This window comes from Rattus norvegicus, chromosome 11, assembly GCF_021556685.1.
Source record: "Rattus norvegicus strain SHRSP/BbbUtx chromosome 11, alternate assembly SHRSP_T2T, whole genome shotgun sequence".
Lineage (NCBI taxonomy): Eukaryota > Metazoa > Chordata > Mammalia > Rodentia > Muridae > Rattus > Rattus norvegicus.
In genome coordinates this window covers 44,533,317-44,556,967 of record NC_141544.1, presented here as the reverse complement: position 1 = coordinate 44,556,967, position 23,651 = coordinate 44,533,317, and the positions used below count along the sequence as shown (strand labels likewise).

At 40.6% G+C, this 23,651-nt stretch overlaps 1 protein-coding gene and 1 long non-coding RNA gene across 17 annotated transcripts in view; one reads left to right on the top strand and one right to left on the bottom strand.

Moving 5' to 3' along the window:
- The window catches only part of Son (SON DNA and RNA binding protein), a 31,151-nt gene extending 7,682 nt beyond the window's left edge, over positions 1–23,469 (bottom strand). For 11 of the 16 annotated variants that reach the window (XR_015632794.1, XR_015632796.1, XR_015632798.1 and 8 more), the window contains exons 1-8: positions 23,340–23,458; positions 19,652–19,818; positions 11,434–17,409; positions 9,749–9,909; positions 7,703–7,849; positions 7,228–7,416; positions 886–996; positions 22–138 (exon numbers count right to left, since the gene is read on the bottom strand). Coding sequence is in view for 3 of the 16 variants with exons in the window: in XM_087576445.1 (XP_087432571.1) it covers positions 22–138; positions 886–996; positions 7,228–7,416; positions 7,703–7,849; positions 9,749–9,909; positions 11,434–17,409; positions 19,652–19,818; positions 23,340–23,416 (6,945 nt within the window). In the remaining 13 variants the exon portion in view is untranslated. Of the gene's footprint in view, positions 1–21; positions 139–885; positions 997–6,326; positions 7,131–7,227; positions 7,417–7,702; positions 9,519–9,748; positions 9,910–11,433; positions 17,410–19,651; positions 19,819–23,339 lie in introns of those variants that run through there. The other 5 variants (XR_015632805.1, XR_015632804.1, NM_001170327.1 and 2 more) reach the window with 4 other exon arrangements.
- On the top strand, positions 35–5,626 carry LOC148002527 (uncharacterized). The gene is made up of 2 exons (XR_015633306.1): positions 35–1,182; positions 4,571–5,626. It is a non-coding gene; the product is annotated as an uncharacterized LOC148002527 (long non-coding RNA).
- Positions 23,470–23,651: the final 182 nt, after the last annotated feature.

The window sequence follows — 23,651 nt, the reverse complement described above, 5'->3', positions numbered from 1 at the left end:
ATTTTTTGACAGTTTGTGTACCTTTTTAATCCAGGCTTGGGCACCAGTATTAGCCAGCTGTTCCTGTGTCAGGACTTGTACTCCTGTACTTCCTGTGAACTGCCCAGGGATAGAGTTCAACTGAGCCCAGGCGTCAATCTGAAGAAAAAGAAGCCATCGTCATTAAGTAAAATTACTGATCTGATGAAAGTGCCACACTGGTAACAGTTTAATTCACTGAGGAAAAATGGATTTGGTACCTAAAATGGCCAAATAATGATTTATTTAAAGTGTGAAGTTTTTCTAAGTCTTTTAAATAAGCTTTATACTGCATTCCATGAAATTCACTAATGCAACTGAAGGTATTCGGTGCCATCAACTAAAAATTATCACTGTAACCCTCGTTCTTTAAAATATAGATGGAAAAATGTTCTTGGGGCCATCTGACCTATCATACAAAGGCATTCAAATGAATCTCCAGCTACTTCTATGGGGTAATCTGTTCCTATCCATGGCCTAATATAGGAAATGGTCAACAGAAAGCTTTTTTTAAAAAAGTAGGTATTGCTCACCAACACCTAGTGTAATACAATCAAGTGCCATTCATACATTTAATGCATACCTAGTATTCTAAGTTTGCTTTGCTGAAACATGGAAAATAACAGTTATACGTCATTGTGTTATTGTGGGCACTCTGCACATAAGACTATAGACTCAAGCCATAGTATGTAATGAATATTTTCTTAGTGATTAGGTCAAATCATTTTGTAAGTTACTAAGAATAAAGTATAAAATATAAAACGGCATATATAAACCTTGAATCTCCAGTCCCCGCTAACACACCCTATAATGATTCAGCCATCTAGTTAGTGCAATTCTCATTTAAATATTAAAAAAGCCACATACCCGTTCTTGAGCTCGATTTAACATACTCATGGCTTCAAGGTCAAATGCATTCTCACTGAGTCTCTTCTGAGCAAGTGCCCGTTCACTCATTGCTGTTGAAATGTCCACAGGCTAAGGAAGAAAACATAGATAATTATCCCAAATTACCACAGTCCCCTAATTCTCTCAGGTGCTTCTATATCTTTAGATGCTACATGTAAAAAACAAATAAATGATAGCTTATATATTAAAATTCTTGGAAAATGAGAAGATTCAAAAGGCAAAGAAGGCATTCCTGGAAAATAGAAGACAATTAAGGTAAGTTAGTTCTCAAGTATTCAGAGGCAAAACTAAATTCTGACTTCATCAGTGTACTCTACAGTATCAAACTATAACTGTCGAGTTTCATTATGAACTTATAATTTGTAGTCTGTACTAACAAGCCACTTCATTTAAGATGGTAGTTTTTCACTTTATTAATTCATCATCATAATTACTTGATAATTACTGTAACTTCCAGAGCAGTGAGCAAGGCCTGTGGATGAGCAAGGAAAGCACCACGAGATCTGTGTGGCTCTTTACTCATCAGCGTGCTCCACAGGAGCAAAACTAGGCGTGGCTATGCTCTGGTCCCAAGAACCTGAGATCTTGATTTACATTCAGGATACAGCTATTTTGAATTTACAAATACTTATTACCCTAATGTAGAAATAACACTGATTTCTAAAAGTGTTTTAAGTCCTCCCCCAAAATACTGGCAGTCTACCTCTCAAGGTCATCGGCATCACAATTTCTTTATACAATGGAAACAGAAACAGCCCTTGTGCTAAGCAGATGTGATTTTTAACTTTTGAAAGCCATCCTTGTGGAAATTCTTAGCTGTCAGATTTGTTAAGGGCTTAACCACAGAACAAAAAACCTTATGAATTGAGTTTTGTTTACAACACGAACTGAGTTCTTTCAACATACTATTTTTTCTTCCAATATCATTTAACTTAATAGTATTTTCCAGTTATTTCACATAATTTTTTACAAATTACCTGATAAAAGGATTTATTTTTTTTACATACAATGAATCAGTAGTAGAAACTGCATGCAAATTACAAACAAATCAGTAAGATAGCTTTCTTTTTTTTTTTTGTTTTAAGTTAAAGCTGATGTAGTCTCACTGTATACTGTGTATAATTCCTAGAAAAATAATCTATATACCAAAGGAAGCTTTAGGACTAAGAATAATATTTTATGTATAAGGACTAAATGTCCTTTTTTCCCCAGTTTCAAACTCCCTTACATTTTATTCTGTTATCTTACTTAAAATTATCCAAGACTCCTTTGACTAAATCATTTTTCTACAAAGCCTACTTTTCTTACATAAAACGCAAAAAAAAACCATAATTTGTGCTTATAAGACTATTTATTTACTTCGAATAAAAGCTCTTACTTGCTTAGTTAATAGTAAATTATCTGTGGCTAATAGTTTTTTAAGGCCTACATAAAGGCAACCTATGTATAATCACACCAACACACTGCTTTTACTGTGAGTTGATTTAATTCTAGAACTCAAATCTGCACCATGTGATTCCTGGGTCTTTCGATGTGAATATAGTTATTTCAGACAAAAATTTATGTTTCCTAAGCCTATGTAAGATGTCATCTAAACTGTTAAATTATTCCACCAAACCACCAAATGAGACATGGAAAAAAAGCCATAAAAAATGGATTTAGCTCCAAAAGCTTAAAAATAGAACAAAACTAAGAATCCATCCTTTATAAGCATATTTACCTAAGATATTTTTCTTGTAAATGTTATTGAGAAATAGCCTAAATACTCCTTCTAGCCCAAAATAGACCTTTAGTAAGCTTCATATTAAGTCTACATTTAATTGTAAAAGGCGAGTTTACTATAATAACCTTGATGTTTAAATTACAACTGTTTCCTAATGCAACTGCATTTATTCAACAGGCTTCGCAAATAAATCAGCAAGTTCACATCAAAATTTTAATTTCCTAATTTAATGTGAAAATATATTCAGATTGAGGGAATCATTGCAGGTTAAGAGAATAGCTCAGCAATAGCGCACTTTTCCAAGCATGTTCAGGACTATGGTTACACATCTCTAGTACTACAAAAGATGGAAGGAAGTCTTTAAGATCTACAAGAATTTTGCCCAGCTTTTCAAGACAATCTATATATCTGCTAAAACATAAAGGACTAAGCACAGTCCCCAAACCAAATGATACATACACAGCCTAAATAAAGCACATGTAATACAAGAGCTAGCTGGGCATAGTGGAACACACCTTTAATCCCAGCACTTAGGGGGCAGAGGCTCGTGGATCTGGGTTTGAGGACAGCCAGGTCTACATAAGGTTTAAGCCAGCCAAAGCTCTGTAGAGACCCTGACTTAGAAAAACAAACAAAAACAAAAACAAATCTGCACAGTTAACAATTTGGGGAAATGGCTGATGACTGCTACACTGCAGCCTATTAAATATGAAAAATGCCCCTTCTAGAAACTAAGACTTTTTTAAAAATCTGTGAGATGTTTCTCCTATTATTACCACACTCTGTTCCTACCGATAGATGAGCAGGTCACCTTGTTTCTCAGTGTAAGACTCACATCTGTGAAGTAACCATGTGGCACAATGCTAGGTACTGCAACAAAAATGCTCAGTTCTCCTCTCCTCATGTTAATAAACAATCCCATTTCTTTAATCTGCCGGTTGCAGATCCTCTAAAAACTGCCAATATTATCAAGTTATCAGGTTTCTTGATCTGTAATCGCACACATATAAGGGCTCCCTTTTACATATTGTGTACTTCAACTCTCCTCCATTCACTTTACTCCCCCTTTCATTAAACCCAATAATTTCTATAAACGACAAAAAAAGTAAGAATTTCACTGAATGTCAGTGATTGACAGACAAAGGCTAATGGTTAAAAGTTAAGTGTGGTGGGCTAAATTGGATTATTTTCTACACAGGTGACTGCAGGTATCTCAAAAAGTATAAAAGAAAATCTGTAACAAAATACCTAAAGAAAAAACCTCTAGCACATTTACAATACTACCAGAATTATTAAAATGCAACATACAACATGCTGTCAACTTCAAAATAAAAAGGCACATCAACATAAAACATCCCTAAGTCACTGTCTTTCCAATGAATCATGAACATTTTTATTAGTCAAAATTTTATAGCATAATTGAGTTTATCTAAATGAATTAGTATTTTTCTCCTAAGTGCTTCAGAGAAATTCAGGGTTAAAAGCTTATTAAAAAAAATCCTGAGAAAAGAGAGTAACATATCACATGGAGTATCTAATTCAAGAGCCTCTACTTCAGCTGCAGGTACAGTCTTCGTCCTTGTCCAAGACATTACTGTTGATAAACTTCATAAGCTAAGAGTTTCCAATTTCAAGAGAATTTTAGCTACTAGGATGTAGCTATGATCCAAGATACAAACCCGACAAACTGCTTGAGACAGAAATGTTGTTAACATCCAAGCGATAACTAGAGCTGGGCGGCTATAAATGTATGTGTAAATTGCAAATTAGTGGTTATGGCCAGTCAGTTTACTCCACTTGTACATCTGTACTACTCTAATATTCTAATAACCCTTTGCTAACCTTGTTAAAGAACTGTCCTTGAGGACTAACTACTCTTTTACTTTTTAATACTTTCCAACTGTTTTGTTTGTAACTCAGATTCACACAAATCTGGTGAAAGTTCTGTAGTCACTCCTTCCTGAGGATGCTCCTGGTTGGTTTCTGGGAAGGAAGATGATGCTGTGGCAGAAGGATCTCATGAGTTGTTTCCCATAACATGGATTTACAGTTTCATCCGTCTATCCGCGCACATCAGCACACTCATGTGCAAGACAGTTGTGGGATTGGGAATTAAAAGGACAGCCTAGCCCTCGTGAAAATAAAATTCTGTCATCTGTGCTGAAATGTTTAATGGTCAAGACTGAAGATCCATAAACTTCAATTATACTTATTAAAACAAAAAAGACTGATTTAGAAAAAAAAGTACTTTGCCATTTAAAAAAATTGTTACTACAAAATAAACAAAAAAACAAAGCCCAAAGAACCTCATTTAAAACCCTACTAAAATATGAAGGGTCACTGCTCCCAGAATATGTCAGCCTAAGTATTCCACTGATTCTACAAAAATAGTACACTTAGTTGGTAACTGACTGAGCATTCATTTGTCAGCTTCTCTTTGGTGCCTTTAACACTGTTACAGAAATATGTATTAGAAAGCTAATCAATCTTGTCTCTTTGTTCTTAAAAAGTTTAGGATTCTTGTCATTATAGCTGCAGTTAATCTCTAGCCTCCCAGTCTAAAAAATGTCTGACGATTAACTCAGAGAGCTCACCCTGCAATCCTCTTCCAAGAAAGACATCATGCTTTATTCTTCTGAGCACCAGTAGAGCTTTCCTTTTGTTTAATGTTGCCATCCTCTCTGAACACTGCCCCTTAATGAGAGCCTAACTTCTGATGGGAAATAAGACTAAAGCATCACTTAGTGTTGAGAATGAAGACGGCAGGCATAAATTATAATAATACTTTTTCCTGGTCAAAATGTATAATCAACATGTACTAAGCACTTTCCCCATGATTCAAGTTACAATTTTCTCAAGAAAATCTGTAAGAATTCTATAATATTTCTAAGTCTTTGCTACATAGGAGATTCTTGCCTGGCTATGTTCTTTCCAACCGTTTAAATGCCTAATCTGTAATAAATTACTAAAAGCACATATATCAGGACTTCTAAATCTGTACAGCCCTCACCTGGTTTATATCCGGCTACTACAAGAAGGTTAAGTTAGCTGTAAATGTCAGTCAGCTTTTCCCCTGAGATGTGACAGGAACCTATTTGGGGATTAGTAAATGAGCACTAAACTTGTTTAAAGTACTGTCCAAACCAGCTACTCTCCTCCTCACTGGTGAAGGTGTAATATGCTTCTGTGGTTGAGCTCCATGTGAATGCCGACCACCACCTTGAACTATAAATACGTTAGCTGCATTGGCACTTATGTTCAGCATTACTATTTAGAATTGTTCCCATTCAAAATGCCGCAGGTCAAAAAAACACAGTGAAAATGTCGCCTTTGAATTTCTCTGGGGAAAAGTACTGCATGAAAAAGTTTGATTTGAGTACTGTTTACTTTGATTCATAAGATTTATTTGTAGAATTGCAAGTGTTTACTGGAAAATGTTTATGGCCAATGTAGGGAACCTCAAGTGAAGAGTAGAGGTCTCTCGGACCTACAGATCCCAGAACTGTAAGAAAAAGGAGTCCATAAGGACAGCATCAAGCATCTAAGTCCAATCCTTGGACGAATGTCAAGGCTTTGGAAACCAAGGGCAAGGTGACGGCTGCTAGAATCTAACTCCCACCTCCCCTACTCAAGTCTCCACCCTCCCCGATCCCCAAGCGTGATTTTGCACAACAAGTTAAATAAAAGTAAACTGTTTATTAAAAGACACAGCAAAGATACAGATACAGAGATACATACAAAGATACAGATATATATATATTTACATATATATACAGTTTTGCTGTTCTCATGTGCACTGTATTTATTAGCAGCACAGTACTTAATCAGGCGGCATTTTAATGGGGTTGTTTTGACATTTGGCATTGTTACTGTGTCATTTTGACAAGATACAACTATTGCCTTGAGAAATTTCAATATATAAAATTCCACTCCTCCAACTTTTAATAGTAGCAAAGAGGGGAAGGAGAAGGGAATGGAGAACCAAGGCTGAACACTAGGTTAAACACAAGAATTCAAAAGGGCTAAGGTAGCACAAGGAAGGGAAATGACTGAAACCAAAGGCTATCTGAAAACCCAGAGAAATAGTAAGATACCATCACGTCAGGGAATGGGCTATGAACCCAAGATGTTCACATCAGCCTAAAATAACTTTCTCAACGCAGTTCTTGTGTTGAACCTCAGGATCTGCCTTCTCTCCCCTCAATCCCTCCACCCAATAAACTTGCTACCACCAAAATCTAGAGCTATAGAGCCTTGAAGCAAATCGGGAAGCTAAATAGTTGTACCTTGGGCTACCTTCCCACAAGTGCATGGAGGGCCCAATGTTGGGTAGGGATGTGATAACACTTTTCTCTGCAATTCGATGCTTTTCACTTTGTGGCTTCGTTCCACAAAGTGAATTGCATCGAGTTACTGTCAAATGAGAAGCTGCGGGCTGTTTCATCTGTCGTTTAACCCGGCCCTGCCGTTTAACCCGGCCCTAAGAAGAGTGAAACAGAATCCAAATCAGATATAAAATAACAATAAAATGGAAGATTCAGATATTAAAGCAAACATGTGGTGTTCCTCCTACTTACCTCTGAGGGCAAGCTGCTGCTGAACACATTATCGTCATCTTTGCTTTCTTCGCCATTTTTCTCTACTGGAACCCACTCTCCATAAACACTATCCGCTTCCTTTTTCCGATGTTGAGATCCAGATGACACAGGAAACTCCTTTGTTAATGTTACTTGGCTTTTTGGTGGAGTTGGCTTTGCTGCAGCAATCTGAAATACAGTATTTAGTTAGAATCCATTGTAACAGACACCTTCTACAGTTTCTAAAGAATCTCAATGCAGTCTAAAGGAAAGGTTCCTTTTATTTTGTCAGTGCCAGGAGTTGAACCTACAGCCTCACACATCCTGGGCACACTCACTACCACAGAACTCTCCCAGCCCTACACTCAGGAAATGCTGTCACTATTCATCACAATAGCTAAACTCCACATGGGTGTTACAACAGCCCGATGAGCCGTGATGCTTCATCAGTCCTTATCTCTTTACTAATACTCACATTCAAATTGAAAAAAATGGGCTTGGGTTCACTGAGTTTAAAGGGATGATGATAAAAAGGAGGCTCTTCTTCCTCTTCATCCGAAACATGAGGTTTATTCACTATTACATCATCATCTTCTTTACTCTGTGCAATCTGTTTGCATTTCTTTAAAGTAAAAACAAACAAAAGATGAATATGGCTTACAAAAACAGCATGTAACTTTTTCAAAAGAATATTGTATGATCAATTCAAAGAACACTTATGATAGCTTATAAAACCATAATTTTGATCATCAGCTACTATTTAAACACACACTGGCTGCTCAGTCAGTCAACAACATTTATTGAGCACCTACTATGTGCAGAGCACTGTACTGGGCACTGTCTTGGGAAAAAAATACAAAAAAAAAAAAAAAAATGAGAGAGAGAGAGAGAAAGAAAGAAGATAAAAAAAGGGAAAGACATGGTCCCTGCTCCAAAGGAGCTTACAATCTAATACGAGACAAAAGTACATCCACATGAAGTAATTGAAGAACCTTTTTACAGAGCAACACAGTAACAAGTGCAAACTGATGTAATACACACGGTACATAGTGCTAGAGAACAAAGGCGTAAAGAGGATATTCAGGCAGGGTTTAAGGATCAAAGAATATTCCTTCAAGAGTTCTAAGCAAAATTCCCACAGTAAAGAACAAGAAATAGGAAGGAAAGGGAAGTCATCTTGGTCAGGTGGTGGTGAGCAAGTTGGGAGAGACTTGTCAGAGGGATAGAACGCTGAAGATGAGGCAAACAATAGCAAACGCTAAGCGTTCATAAAGTTTTAGATAAAGAGCTTGCATTTGGTAAGTAAGCAATAGAGGCTTTTTGCTAGGTCTTTTTTAAGTTATAATTCATACTATAATGAATCTAAGTGAAGAAACAAATTTAACTTTATAATCCCCAAATGTATGGTAAAAGATTTTAAACATCTGTGGCAGGGTAAATAGTAACATCTCTCTCCATAAATGTTTTTTAAAATTTATTTAAGGACTGTAACTTAAGAATGGAAAATAAGGCATGATGGAGAGGGCGCAATTGATGCAGTCCAGCATACAAAGTCAAGTCCTTCCTCAGGAGCAAAGGAGCAGATTCCACTTATAAAAAGGTTAAGAGTAAATTTTAGTAGACCTGTCTATACAAGCAGAATTTATCACATCTATTATCAATTGAAAATATTACAATAGAATTAAAAAGCTCAATTAGCCAAAAACACAAGAGTGTATGTATCAAGCATGTAACCAATGGGAACAGAATATGTTGACAGTGGCAGGCTGGCATAAGGCTAGCCAATAGCAAGTTTCAGTATATGAAACAGTGTGTTATTTCTGGATCCTAGCAGCAATATTTCAGCGTCTTCCCCCACACACACAAAAAAATATTAAAGTAAAACAAAGCTTCCCCCAAAAGCCTCAATTTCAAAAGATCAAATTTTTAAAAACAAAAATAAGTATATTTAAAATATGTTACTGCCAAAACCCGAACCGCAGGAAGAACTGATAATGGCCGGCCATTATCGCCAATGGCTGGTACCAAACAGCCAAAACCCGAAATGTTGATGCGAAAGAAGTTCCTTTCAGGCAATGGCCAGCTATTCTCATTAATTTCCAAGCTCCGGTGGCAAAAGATCATTTCTGAAGATTGTCTGTGTCTTTGCGTATATGCAGTACACTCTTGGCGATCAGTGAACACGTCGTGAATGGAAACGAAACTGTAGGCGAGCTTCTGCGTGTTGCTCACTCAACACCTCCTCCATTCAAACGAACCGTTCCACTCCTCAGTCAGTTTGGCTTCTAAAACTGGAAAGCAAAAGTAATGGGAAGTAACTTTTTAGCTAGCGGAGCTTAGCCATCCCGGATAATGGCCTGCTAAACAGAGCTTCTGCCGCTGCCACATCTGTATTTCGGGTTTTGGGCACTCGGTGCCAGCCATTATCAGTTCAGCCCACAATTCAGGTTTTGGCACGCTCCAGAGTCAACATCCATGGAAAAATCCATTTAAGAATGGAAACAAATTCTGTCTAGCTTACCTCAGTTAGTTCTTCTATGGTAGCTCCTCCAGACTTTTTAGCAACTTTCTCTTCTATTGTAGGTGGAGGTGCAGGCTTTAGGTTTGGTGGCAAAGGAACACCAGCCTTAGCACACATGGCAGCTGCATTAGCTTTGGCTATTTCAAGTAATTGAGCCTTATCTGTAAGAGGAAAAATACAGGAAGCAGTTTTCCTAAAAGCTATATGCGTTTTTAGTTCTGTCAAAAATGTGACATACAGTAAAATTCAAGACATCAGTATTCTGCCCCAAGTTTGGACCCAGGTGGATGGGTCCTTTTCAACAATTAACACTATGTTTCCAATTCAAATGCTACACACAGCAGCTTACTGTGAATTTATGATGATCAACTAACCACAAACTAAAAGGCGTAAGTCTGCCAATGAAAATGTTACTTCCTAAAATTAGCATGACCTTAAACCATTCTCATTTTCATACCAGGTATCCAGTTCAGTTGAAGAATGTGTAGCAAACTTGTAGAGGCCAGCCCTGGGTTCAAGCCTCAGCATTCTATAACATTGCTCTTGAAAACCTGCTACCCCTAGCACTTGGGAGGTGGAGGCAGAAGTATCTGAAGTTTAAGGCCAACCTCAACTACATAGGGGGCTACATAAAAGCTAGTCTCTGTCTTAGACAAACTTCATTATAATCTGAAAACAACTTAATCCCTTGTTAAGCCCCAAGTGCCATTTCTTTCAACAAGCCTTCACTGAGTAAGAATTAACATTCTTCTCCATTGTGCAAATATGCCCCCTACACTATTACTAAGGCAATTACCACATTCTACTCTTCTAAGTATTGTCCTCTGGTAAAGGGAATGCATTCTACCAACATCCTACACTAACTTAAAATCAATGAGAATTACCTACTGTTTCTTTGTTCTGAGAAAAAAAGACATCAGAAAACTCTTGGTAAGCTGAATACAAATTCTACTATCCTCACTGTCTTTTTCTTTAGACTGTCTAAACCAAGAATGTCCTATCTATTGGAAACAGGATAAATTACCCAGCAGGTAATCATACTTCAAGTTTTTGTAATAAAAAATTTATTTTATAGACAACAGAATATCACTTCATTGAAAAGGTTGAGTCATTAATTCAGTTAACTAAATCCCAATACAAAATTTCTTAATTTTGATAACCTATCATATGCATTTAACAGTCCTAGACTACCACCTTAAGGTATGCTAGCGAAAGTCAGGCATAGTGGCTCAGTCTGAGATCCCTGCCATCAGGAGTTGGAAAGAAAATAACTACTTTGGGTGGGCTACACAGTTAAGTTCCAGGCCCCAACATGCACTACAGACTAAGGCCCTGTCTCAGAAAAAAAAAAGGAAGGAGGAGGGAGGGAGGCAGGGTAAAAACAAGAAAAAGAGCCCCCCCAATAAAAATTAATAAGAATTCTGCTTACTTTGAAAAGCCATGTGTTGAAATATATGCAGCACACAATAATCTGACTTGTAACAAGGTTTCTCCATCTCCTTTTTGAACCAAGTACAGACACATCAAGGCTCTACAACATTCCCCAAAGTAGGTCTTTTACCCTTAAGTGCATTTCCCTTTCTAAACATAATCTAATGATCAACATAGTCTAAACATAATCAATAACCCAAAATATTACCCTTGACTCAAGATCATCAGCTTAAATTACAAAAAGCTTGACTCACCCAAATCTGTTAGACGTTTGGGTGATCTGCCTCTTTCAGAAGACCTGGATCTTTTCCGACGAATGGGAGATCTACTAAACCTTCTTCTCAAAGGTGTTCTTGATCGCCTTAATCTGACTGGTGATATACTGAAGCTTCGTCTTCTTACCACAGATCTTGATCTTCTCCGACGGCTGGGAGTTCTGCTCCTGCGGCTGGGGGTTCTGCTCCTGCGGCTGGGGGTCCTGCTCCTGCGGCTGGGGGTCCTGCTCCTGCGGCTGGGGGTTCTGCTCCTGCGGCTGGGGGTTCTGCTCCTTCGGCTAGGGGAAATGCTAAAACTTCTCCTTCTACCAACAGATCTAGACCGTCTCCTCCGACTAGGAGTGTGACTCCTACTCCGACGACTTGGAGTTCGACTCCGAGCTCGAACTGTTTTCCGGTTGTCTCGGGAGCTTGATCTTTTCCTTTTCCTTTCCCTGGACTTGGATCTATGCTTTGGAGATCTTTTGCGTTTCTCTTTTGATACGGACCGTCTTCCTCTAGACTTAGATCTTGATCTGCTACTCCTCCTCCTACGTCGTGACCGTGACCGTGACCGTGTTTGAGAACGATGAGACTTGGACTTAGATGATCTCTTCCTTGCCCTAGAACGAGACTCACTGGTACGCTTACGTGACTTATGTTCAGAAGACTTGGAACGCTTACTCCGAGACCTTAATGAAGAGTCCCTTTTTTTCTCTTTCTCACCTTTGTCACGGTTTTTATTTTTCTTGCTTTTCTCATGTGTGTCCTTAACTTTTACAAAAATTTCATAATCGTCCTTTTCCTCTGAAGATGACTCTGAAGCTCTTTCTGGTATACTAATTACAACTGGACTGGCAACTGACTTGTCACGTTCAACCTCACTAGGAAGTAAAGGTCCTTCAATGCCAGCTCTAAGGCTTGTAAGACGCTCCATGTCCTTAGGAAGTAATGGTCTCACTAAGTCAGCTTCATTAATTTCATCAATGCTGACAGAATAACCTGAATCAGGAACTATTTCTTTATTGGGAAGAGGTCCTTCTGTATCTTCACTGCTTTCTTTAGGGCTAAGAGCCACTGTCACTGTCTCATCACTCTCTTTTATAGGTAATGAGTCTTCCACATCCTTACAAACAAGATTTGTTGATGGCAAATCGAGATGAATGTCTTTAGCAGGCAAAGGTCCCTCTATGTCTGCTTCACTGCCACCACTGGGGCTGGTGGAAATTACCATGTCATGCTCAGTATCTTGAGTAGTTACAGATACTTCAACATCATATTTACTCTCTGAAATGGGTGCAGACGCTGCAACAAATTCAAACCCCTTACTAGTTCCTACTGTATCCAGTTCCAGAGCAAGCTGAGAAGACAGACTTCTTCCTACATCAGCTTCACTAACAGCAGGACAGGTGTCCAATTCTATCATCTCCTTAGTCTCACTAATAGGCAAAATCTTCTCTTCACTTGTTTCACCAACAGGAACAATGGCAGCAGCACATGCTGTACTATGCTCTGCTTCTTTAGCAATTAAATGACTGTTTACAGTAAGGTCTGTATTTCTATCATACTCATGTTCATACAAGTCACTTTTCAAGTGTCCTCCATCATGTGGCTCTTCACCTGGATGCAACAGAGTCTCCTGAGTGCCAACCTCTGAACCGAGATTTTCATCCCCAGAAAGTAAATTCATTCCTTTCATAATCTGTGATGACACAACACTAGATTCCACCATTACTGGTGAAGACTCTACAGCCATCTCAGGTGATGTTATTTGAGTGTGCTCTGAGACTATGACAGCAGGTTCTGAAACTGCCACAGTGGGTTCCTGGATAGAAACACATGGTTCTGAAACAATCATAACAGGTTGAAGGACTGACACTGATGGTTCCAAGACAGGCACAGAAGGCTCCAGGGAAGAAACACCCGACACTGCAGTGACAGCATGCTCTGGGTCAGCCAAAGCCGGAAGCTCTGAGACAGCCACAGGAGACTCTGAGATAGATAAGGAGCAAAGTTCAGGAGTAATCATAGGAGGCGGCTCCGGAGCGGTCGTAACAGGTGGTTCTGGGACAGCCACAGTAGGGGGTTCTGGCACAGCCATAATGGGAGGTTCTGAGTCAGCCACAGCAGCAAGTTCTGGGACTGCAACAAGAGATTCTGTGGTAGCAATAGTGGAAGGTGCTGGGACAGCCATGGATGGGAGCTCCAGACTGCTCTCTGCTGGCTGTGAAATAGTTACTGCTGGCTCCAAGAGTGACATAGATACCTCTGAGATGGCATGCCCTGATGGTCTCATGGAATCATATGTTTCTGATGTCTCTGCCATAACAGAAGCCTCTGATGTTAACACAGATGGTTCAGCTGCCATGGTAGTCTCAGAAACCATGTAAGTCATTGGTCTCTCTGGAACCATTTCGTGTTCTGCTACTACAGCAGACTCAACTGGTGTTGATGTAACTGAAGACTCAGGCTCTCGTGCAGGTTCTGGAACAGTCATAACAGCCTCTGATGCTAACATTGAAGTCTCTGATTCTGACGCTGAATAATTAGCAGGTACCACCAAAGGCTCTGAAATCTCACTTTGACTCACAGGAGGCTCAGGCTGTGATACAGATTCTTCAGTAGGTAATGTCACCTCTGTAGACCAAGTATTGTCAGCTGTTAATGCTGACTGCTCTGTTGATAATGCTGCACCCTCTGGTGGTTCCTCAGGAGGTAATGGGGGTGTCATTGGTGGTTCCTCAGGTGGCAATGGTGGCATTGTTGGGGGCTCTTCAGGAGGCAAAGGTGGCACCATATATGCCTCCGTATAGGAATCAGTGTAAGAATCAGTATAAGAATCAGCTGCCATAGACATCATTGATCGATCAGTGTAAGATGACATCATTGATCGATCAGCTGCAGAGTACGATGACATCATAGACCGGTCAGCTGCAGAATACGATGACATCATAGACCGGTCGGCACCCATGGACATCATAGATCGATCAGCCATAGGAGACATCATGGAGCGCTCATAAGCTGACATCATAGAGCGTTCATAAGCTGACATCATAGAACGCTCAGCCATAGGAGACATCATAGAGCGCTCATAAGCTGACATCATGGAGCGCTCATAGGCCGACATCATAGAGCGTTCAGCCATAGGGGACATCATAGAGCGTTCATAAGACATCATAGAGCGCTCATAAGATGACATCATGGAACGTTCTGCAGCATAGGACATCATCATAGAACGTCTAGATGCTAACATCAAGGGTCTAGGTGCCAACCTGTATGGCCTAGGTGCTATTCTATAGGACCTGGGTGCTATTCTATAGGGCCTGGGTGACATCCTATAGGGATCAGGAGTTAGTCTGTAGGGATCATGACCTAACCTATAAGGGTCCTGTCCTAACCTGTAAGCATCATGGCCTAACCTATAGGGGTCATGACCCAACCTATAGGGATCCTGAGCTAATCTGTAAGGATCCTGAGCTAACCTATATGGATCAGGAGATTTTGAACCCATCATAGCAGAATCCTGGGTACTAGATGCTAACATTTGGGCATCCATGGTACCAGATGCTAACATCTGAGCATCCATAGTGCCAGAAGCTAACATTTGAGAATCCATAGCACCAGATGCTAACATCTGGGAATCCATGGAACTGGTTGCTAACATCTGGGAATCCATGGAACTGGTTGCTAACATCTGCGAGTCCATGGAGCTGGTTGCTAACATCTGCGAGTCCATACTGCTGGTTGCTAACATCTGCGAGTCCATGGAGCTGGTTGCTAACATCTGCGAGTCCATGGAGCTGGTTGCTAACATCTGGGAGTCCATGGAGCTGGTTGCTAACATCTGGGAATCCATGGAGCTAGATGCTAACATCTGGGAATCCATGGAGCTAGTTGCTAACATCTGGGAATCCATGGTGCTAGAGGCTAATATCTGGGAATCCATGGTACTAGAGGCTAACATCTGGGAATCCATGGTATTGGACGCTAGCATCTGAGAATCCATAGTGTTGGATGCTAGCATTTGGGAGTCCATGGTGTTGGATGCTAACATATGGGTCTCCATGGTGTTAGAAGCTAACATATGGGATTCTTGGGCCATCAAGGGATCCACTCCTACTGTTACGGAAGTCTCCCCCACCAATGTAGTAGGCAGCTCCTGTGCTACCGTATTATAGGATTCCAGCGCTGTCGTCGAGGGCACCTCCAGGGACTGCGACACGGTCATCGTCGACAGCTCCGATGTTGTCACCACAGACTGAACAGAGATCTCCAGCGCCACAGTTGCCACAGGCTGCCCAGGCAACTCTGGCGCTCCAGGCTGCCCCGGTAACTCTAGCACCCCCGTTGCCAGGGGCTGCCCCAAAAGCTCCAGTGCTCCAGCTGCCCCAGACTGACCCGAAAACTCCAGTGCCCCAGTTGCCATGAGCTGACCAGGCAACTCTAATGCCCCAGTTGCCACAGACTGCCCTGACAACTCCAGTGCCCTAGTTGCCGAAGGCAGCCCTGACAACTCTGGCACCCCAGTCACCGAAGGCTGCCCAGACAACTCCAGCGCTGTGGTTGCCACTGGCTGTCCTGGCAACTCCAGCACCATTGCTGCCTCTGGCTGCCCCAGCAACCCTGTTGCTGTTGTCACCTCAGGATGCCCAGGATGTTCCACCGTCGTCATCGCCACAGGCTGCTCGAACTCTGTCGTCGTCACAGGTTGTTCGGTCAACTCCATTGCTACTGTTACTGCAGGTTGCCCTGTCAACTCTATTGCCGCTGACACTGTAGGCACCCCTGACACCTCCTGTGCCATCACAGGTGGCTCTGGTACCTCCTGTGGTGGCTCCAACCCCATGGATGGTGCTGAAGGCCCTGGCAATTCCTGTGACAACTGTGGCACTGGTGTCACAGAGGGCCCCGGCAACTCAGGGACCACTGTCCCAGGGGGCCCTGGCAACTCAGGCACTAGGGTAGAAAGGGGCCCTGACAACTCTGGCACTGGGGTGGTGGCAGAGGGCCCAGGCAACTCCGGCACTGGAGTCACAGGGGGCCCCTGCAACTCCAGCATGGAGGTCGCAGGTGGCCCCGGCAACTCCAGGGCTGAGGCCACCGACGACTCCTGCAGCTCCACCGCTGTGGTCTTAGGCAGCTCCAGTGACTCCTGAGGTCTTGTCATAGATGAATCTGCGATCTCCGGCGGTGCTTCTACAGGCTGCTCTGGCAATCTTTGCACGTCAGTTGTAGATGACTCTGGAAAATCCATTGTTGATGGGCTTGGTTCAGGGTGCACCTCAGTAGGTGTCTCTGATACTATTGTGAGGGTTTCTGATGGCTCAAGCACTTTTGCTATGGGAAGCTCTACCAGCGTGGTCTTTGATATCTCTGGAGGCACAGTCTCCAAAGATTTCAGCACAGACTTCTGATACTCCACTGACATTGTTACAACGGGCTCAGGCGACCTCAGCACTGCTGTTGACATAGGCACTGGTGCTGCTGCGAAGGAGTCCAGAATCTTTGTCATTGATGGCTCCAGCATAACTGGCACAGGTTGCTCAGGCTGCTCCGAGATTACTGATGTAGACACAGCTGACAGTGCTGCAGGTTTTGTAGCTGGCTTCAGAGTCTCTAAAGCATGTGGTTCCTGAACCTCCATTGAGACTACTGGAGGCTCTAGCACTAAGGGGGTTTCACTGGCCTCAGATAAGCCGAATGCTCTTACAGGATGTTCCAGTGCCAATGCTGAAGGTTCAGAATCAAACTTTAAGAAGGAATCAGATTCTAGATCAACATTCCCATCATGATGAGATTTCAGCTTGGATTCAGATTCTTCTGGTTGTCTTTTATATTTTTTTTCCTTTTCTTTCTTCTTTTTCTTCTTTTTGTTTTTGTGCTTTTTATGCTTCTTTGACTTTTTGGTGGGAACTTCATCGGTAGGATCTGTTTGTACAGATACACATCTACTTTTTCTGGAGGCCTCTTTCAAGTCTGAAAGTAATGAAAAATTGTCAGCCATCCCCAAAGCAGACTCATACAAATCGCCACAGTTTTCATTCACATGTAGAAACCATAGTACAATTCACCCTACCGTGAATAAAAACTTGAAAATAATTTATTGTCTATAAAGCAGTAAACCTGAAGGCTTCTGTTTTTCAAGTATTTATACAACTGAAGTCTTCATCAAAATAAATTCTTGATGTAACACAAAAACCTATTTAGAACTAATTTAATTATGTTTTCAGATGGGATACAGCTTAATGGCAGAGTGTTTGCTTAGCATATACAAAGACCTGAGTTCAATTTTTACCCCTGGCAGAAGGAAAAGAATACATTCCACTAGAAATCTAAAGTTACTTTTCCTCAGGAGCACTGAGACACCTCAATGAGTAAACGCACTCACAGCAAAACCTAATGACCGGAGTTCAACTGTCAGGACCCATGTGGTAGAAGAAAACCAAGTCCCCTAAATTATCTCTGACTTCCACAAATGAGGCAGTACACACACAATCTACCCACCCACATGTGGGCACAAAAGCAGTAATATTTTGAAAATTCTTTTCTTAGGGTGGATATGAAGGCAAATCTTTCATTTCAGCCTTCTAAAGGCAGAAACTAGCAGGCCTGTGAGCTCCAGGCCAGTCAGAATTACAATGTGAGACCCCATCCCAAAAAAGCATCCACCCCCCCCCAAAAAAAAACCTTTGTTTTCAAACTATAGTAAGTTATTTTAAAACTACATCCATGAATTTACTTCCTATTTTGTTATTTCACTTCAACTTTAACCCTCTCATATAGAGCTGATAAGACTAATGTCCAAGAATGGACAGGCTGTCAGAGTCCTAGATAACAGAAATGCTCTGAATAATTACTAATATTTTATCCATCCTATTTATAGAGAAAATGATATAGCACTCATTCTGCAACAGAATGCTTCTGTAAGCCTAAATCAACCCATCACATGGTAGATGAAGGGCCTTGTCCAAACTACTGATGTACTGTACAGTCCCTGGGTTTGCTCTCCAAGAAGATAGAACAACAAAAAAGTATACCAAGTACGAAAAATGTGCTTACTGCATGTACATTTTCAACAAAGTTCAAGTCAACATTTCTAAGAAAAAATGCCTGAACAAATACAACACATCTACAGAATCGCTTTCTTAAAACTGTCATATTCTGATAAAAATCATGTTTCCCTAAACACTGTATTCTTGAAATACAGCCCTAAAATTAACTTGCCTATTTCAGATAAGACAGTTTACCATTCTACCTTATAACCACATAGTAAAATTTACCCTACAGTTTTTAAATATGATAAATCTTAAGGAAATAGCTAATCAAATATAACAGGGATTCCTACTACAGAAAAACACAATTCCAACAACTAGACATAATATCAAAAGAATATTAATTTTTTTCTATTGCTTATTTCACAGCATGAAAAGATAGTTTATACCTAACCAAAAGGCATAATCTATGCAAGACTCGTTATTTTAAACCATGTCTTATCAGAGAACCATATTACACACCTAATACCTACACTTAATAATTTATTCTTGTGGTCAATCACAAACCCTTCACTTTTAATCACTCATCATTTAGTCTACTCCAAAAGGAAAACTACACAACGAATGTGCTTCAGCCTGCTTTGTACGGACAAGTCAGCTGCTAAGCCGGGGCTTTAAAACAAAATGTAATGTGGTTTCAAACCAGTGGAGATTTAGCTCAGGATCTTGCGGCGTACAAAACTGACACTTTGGAGCTAGAACGAAATGGCTTAAAAGCCTATAGCTCTTAGAAAGGAGCACCCACCTGGTGGCCCCACCACTATCCATACTCTATTCTGGGGATCCAACACTGTCCTCCTCTTGCTTTCCTCAGGCACCAGCCACACATAAGGTACGTATCAACACACTCAACATTCACAGTACAGAAATAAAAATTAAGGGGGGGACCACACCCAAGAGCTCCTTTTAAAGAAGCTGATATTTATACAATACTTCAAAGAAAATATACAGAAAAATGCTAGCAGTCACAACAAAACTGAGTTAAATAGAGAGAAAAATCTTCTTTTACCAGTAAAACAAGAACTCCAATGTTCATGTTTAAGTAGACTGTTTTTCAAAGGAGAAGTTCAAAAAGATACTATGAAAAAAATTAACCTAAAAATAGTGCAATTAACATTCAAATCTTCAGAAGATTTCTGAAACTGACTTAGTGAGCTTCAACTTACCCGGCTTGTATCGCAGTTCTGTGTCTAGGACCCCAGAGAGGACCTCCTCTATCTTCTGCACTATCTCTTCATTTGGGAGACTCCTTGCAGAGGCAGCTGTGTCACCTGCCTGGTTCCCTTCAATGGGTGCATTCGTTTCACCATTCAGCTGGCCTTCACTCCTTCCACTTGACAAGAAAAAGATTTCAGAATTCATTAATACTTCCATCAACCATAATAAATCAGTAATTCAACATTAATATAATTAACATAGCCTTACATTATATTACCCATAAACCTCATGATTTTCTATTTTAGATGTCTGCCATTAGTACACAAAGTTTTCAGAACTGTAACAGTTAATTAAAAGAATTCTTAAAATCAGATTTTGAAGTGTTTTAAAAACTAAAGTAAGCTAGGAAGTAGAGGCACATGCACGCCTTTAATTCAGCTCAGCACTCAGGAGGCAGTGGCAGTAGGTTCTCTTGTTGAGTGGAAGACACCCTGGTCTACACGAGGAGTTCCAGGACAAACAGGGATACACAGAAAACCCTGTCTCGGAAAAAAAGAAAAAAAAAAGAAAAAACAAGAAAAGAAAACAAATGTAATTATTATTATTAAGATAACTTAAAGCTTCCAGTTACCTAAGTATTAGTGAGCCAATTCACATTCACAAAGAAAAACAGACAGCCAAGCATTATGGCAGGAAGTGTGGCCACAGTCAAGCCATCCAGGCAAACACTATGTCAAGTTACTAGTAGCTTCTTCATTTCAGACTGTAACTAAAATGCTGTAAATTTTAAAAAGACTAGCATATCTAGTATATGGTTTATACCTATTTTTTAAGGTCTGCTTACTAAACAATTTCTGAAATTCAAGAAATTTACAGAGAACCAGTGGCAATTCATTTAGACTAATAGTAAAATAGCCAACAGCTCGTTTTCAGATCACAGGACCACAACATCACTGTAGAGAAAACAAGGTCATTCATGCCAATATTTTTACTATTTTTGTGTAAACTTGCAAAAATATTTAAAACACATTCAGTTTCAATTAGAATTTTATTACCTGAACACATATAAAACTGCTACCTGCTAAGAGTTTTATTAGAGAAACTAAACACTTTGGTGAGGATTGGTTTTCTAACACACAAACCTTGTTAGGCTAATAATTAACATTTCTAAGTACTGACTATTGTCACTTTCTATTGCTATGTTTCTAAGACAAAGGCCTCACTAAGTAGCCTTGGCTGCCTCAAACTCAAGAGATCTGCCCACCACTGCCCATCTGCTGGAACTAAAGGCATGCATCACCATACCTGGTCTGCAACCTATTTTTTAAAAATCATGTAATTTTAACAAGACTCTACAATTAGAACTATTATTGTTTCTATAAATGGAGGAAAAAACTATATGCAATAAACTTTGTGTTAATCTCACCACCTATACTGATGAATATATAAATAAGCGAATAGGGAAAAGTAGTTCACTGATATGGCAAATTAAAACATGTTTGTAGATTGACTATGCCATAAAACATGCTGTTTTTCCTCTAATGCTCTCAAAAATTTTTACTGTTTCTAAGCATTCATACTTTTTTTTAAAGACGGGGTCTGTTTTGTCTGGCCTGGAACTCACTACTGTAGACAACTAAGGCACAGGGAAGTTCTTGCCTCTCCTCCTGAGTACTAGGACTAAAGGTTTGCTCCAGACACCTAGGGCTGGGCATGAGGGCACTGGGAAACAGAGGCAGAGAGATCATTCTCAAAAAAAGGAAAAAAAAAAGTCAATCAATCTATAAAAAAGAATTTTCCTTAAAGCCTCCAGAATGCTAATTATAGTTACTAAAAAGTAGTTAGAATTTCAAGCCATTTTTCTGTCCAACAATATCCTAAAAATGAATTTATGTAGTTATGAAAAGTGCTCAAATAATGTAAACATTGAAGGGAAAAGTTGTACACAGTATATTGTCTAAAACAATACAAAATGATCAAACGAAGAGAAAATGTATTAGCAGGGCATGGTGGCACAAGCCTTTTATTTTATCCCAGCAGAGGAAGATGCATCTCTGTAAGTTCAAGACTAGCCTGGTCTACAGAGACAGTTCTAGGACAATCATAGCCACACAAAGACACCCGGTCTTCAACCCCACCCCACAAAAAGGTAAATACAATTAGTAGGAGAGACTGCTTGAGTTTCAGAATGGTGGTATTACAGGGCTTTAATCCTAGCAGAGGCAGGCAGATCCCAGAAAGTTCAAGGCCAGCCTGAAATACATAGTGAATTCTAGGTCAGTCAGAAGGACCTAGTGAGACCCTGTCTCAAAAAAACAAAACAAAAAACAAAAGTTTACAGGAAAAATTAAATTCCCTTAGTTTATGTTTCATGTCGTTTAAAAAAATAGTATCCAATGTCTCAAAATACTAAAAAGCAACATAGTGGGTAAATATTTACATTACTTAAACAATTGTGATGCCACCCATTGATTAAAAGATGACAACAGGCCAGTTTCAGCTACAAGGCAAAGTTGTAAGCCGTGACATAGTGCCTGTCCACAAGAAAAAAAGAAAATAGAAAACAAAAACACCCTATCTTGAAAAAAAAAAACAATTTCTGCAGTAAATTATTGTTATTAATATTATGGTATCCATAATCCTAGTTAACTTGGGCATATAAATTACAACTATTTATCAGCTGATTTTTCTAACTCATGTATATGTATTGCTCTGTTCTCAACTTAAACCACTCGTAAGAAAAAAAAGTAAAAAAATTTACCTCGGAATATTTACTTTTTAAGTTATCTTTCCTACCATGTTTTAAAGAAATGGTCATTTTATACAAAACAATATTAAAAAACCTAACATGGCCTACACCATTTTCCCGAGTAAACAACTAAGGAGCTCTCTTCAACATGAAATTTTGAGAACCAAGGCTAATCTCTGAAGTCTACTGGCAGTGACAAAATAGCACGATGTTCAAATCCGTCCGTTAAGTCGGGGTAGCAAGAAAAATAACATATCCACACACATTCTCCACTTTCCACTCAATAAAATTAAGCACCCAACAGTTTCAAAGCCCCCTTCTGTCGTCCTGTCGAATGTTTTCTCTTGGGTCTCACATCGAACTGAGACGTTTTAGTTTACAACTGTGTAAAGAGTGCTATCCGGTCTAAAGCACAGAGCACTAACTGGGGCCCGAAGCGTCTGTCTAATAAATAGACTCCGGTGGCCAAACGTTCCGAAGCGTACAATAATAAAGAAGTTTTAAGATTGCCCAAGAAGCGGCCGTTAGAGACCCTTTCCGGCCATAGACACCGGCCGGCGAAATGCGCGGAGGCGGGGAGGGGGAGGGGAAAGGCGGCGGCGGAGGAGGAGCTGGGGAAGGAACTAGGCCCGTCCCTGGTGGACACCGGGCCTCCGAGTAGCTGGAGGGTAGGGGGTGTCCAAACGAGAGGAAGGTGAACATCTTAACTCGAAGAAAGAAACTGCGTGTGCGAACACCGCGGAAGGGGCGATCTTTCTCGAAAGGAACGAACGGAGGCTTGGGGGGGGGGGTGAGGGTGGATGGCCCGGAAAATGGATCCCAGGCCCAGGCGGGGCCGTAGCGGGGCCTGAGCCGAGAAACGACGGCGTCTTCATGAAAGATGCCACGGGAGGATAGACGAAGCCCTAACAGCCCGCGAGGAGCAGAAAAGTCTGAGAAGCGTTTACCTGGAAAGCTCCTGTTGTATTTCCCGGAATTTACTGACCACGAAAGACCTAAAAACCTGCTCGATGTCGGCCGCCATGGCGTCCGCTCCGTTCTCTCAACTCCTCCTCGCTAGTCCTCCAGGCTCCCAGCATGCCTCGGGAGGAGGCGCAGCGGCCAATTCCTTTTATCCCTTCCCTCATTGGCTCATGGGGGAGCGTCCGCACGGGCTCGCTCCACCCACGAGCCAATCAGCGAGCACCGGCCCGCTCTCCTCCGCTGTTTCTGAGCCGCCCGGGGTAGAGGTGCTGACGTTTGCGCCGCGCAAGAACTAG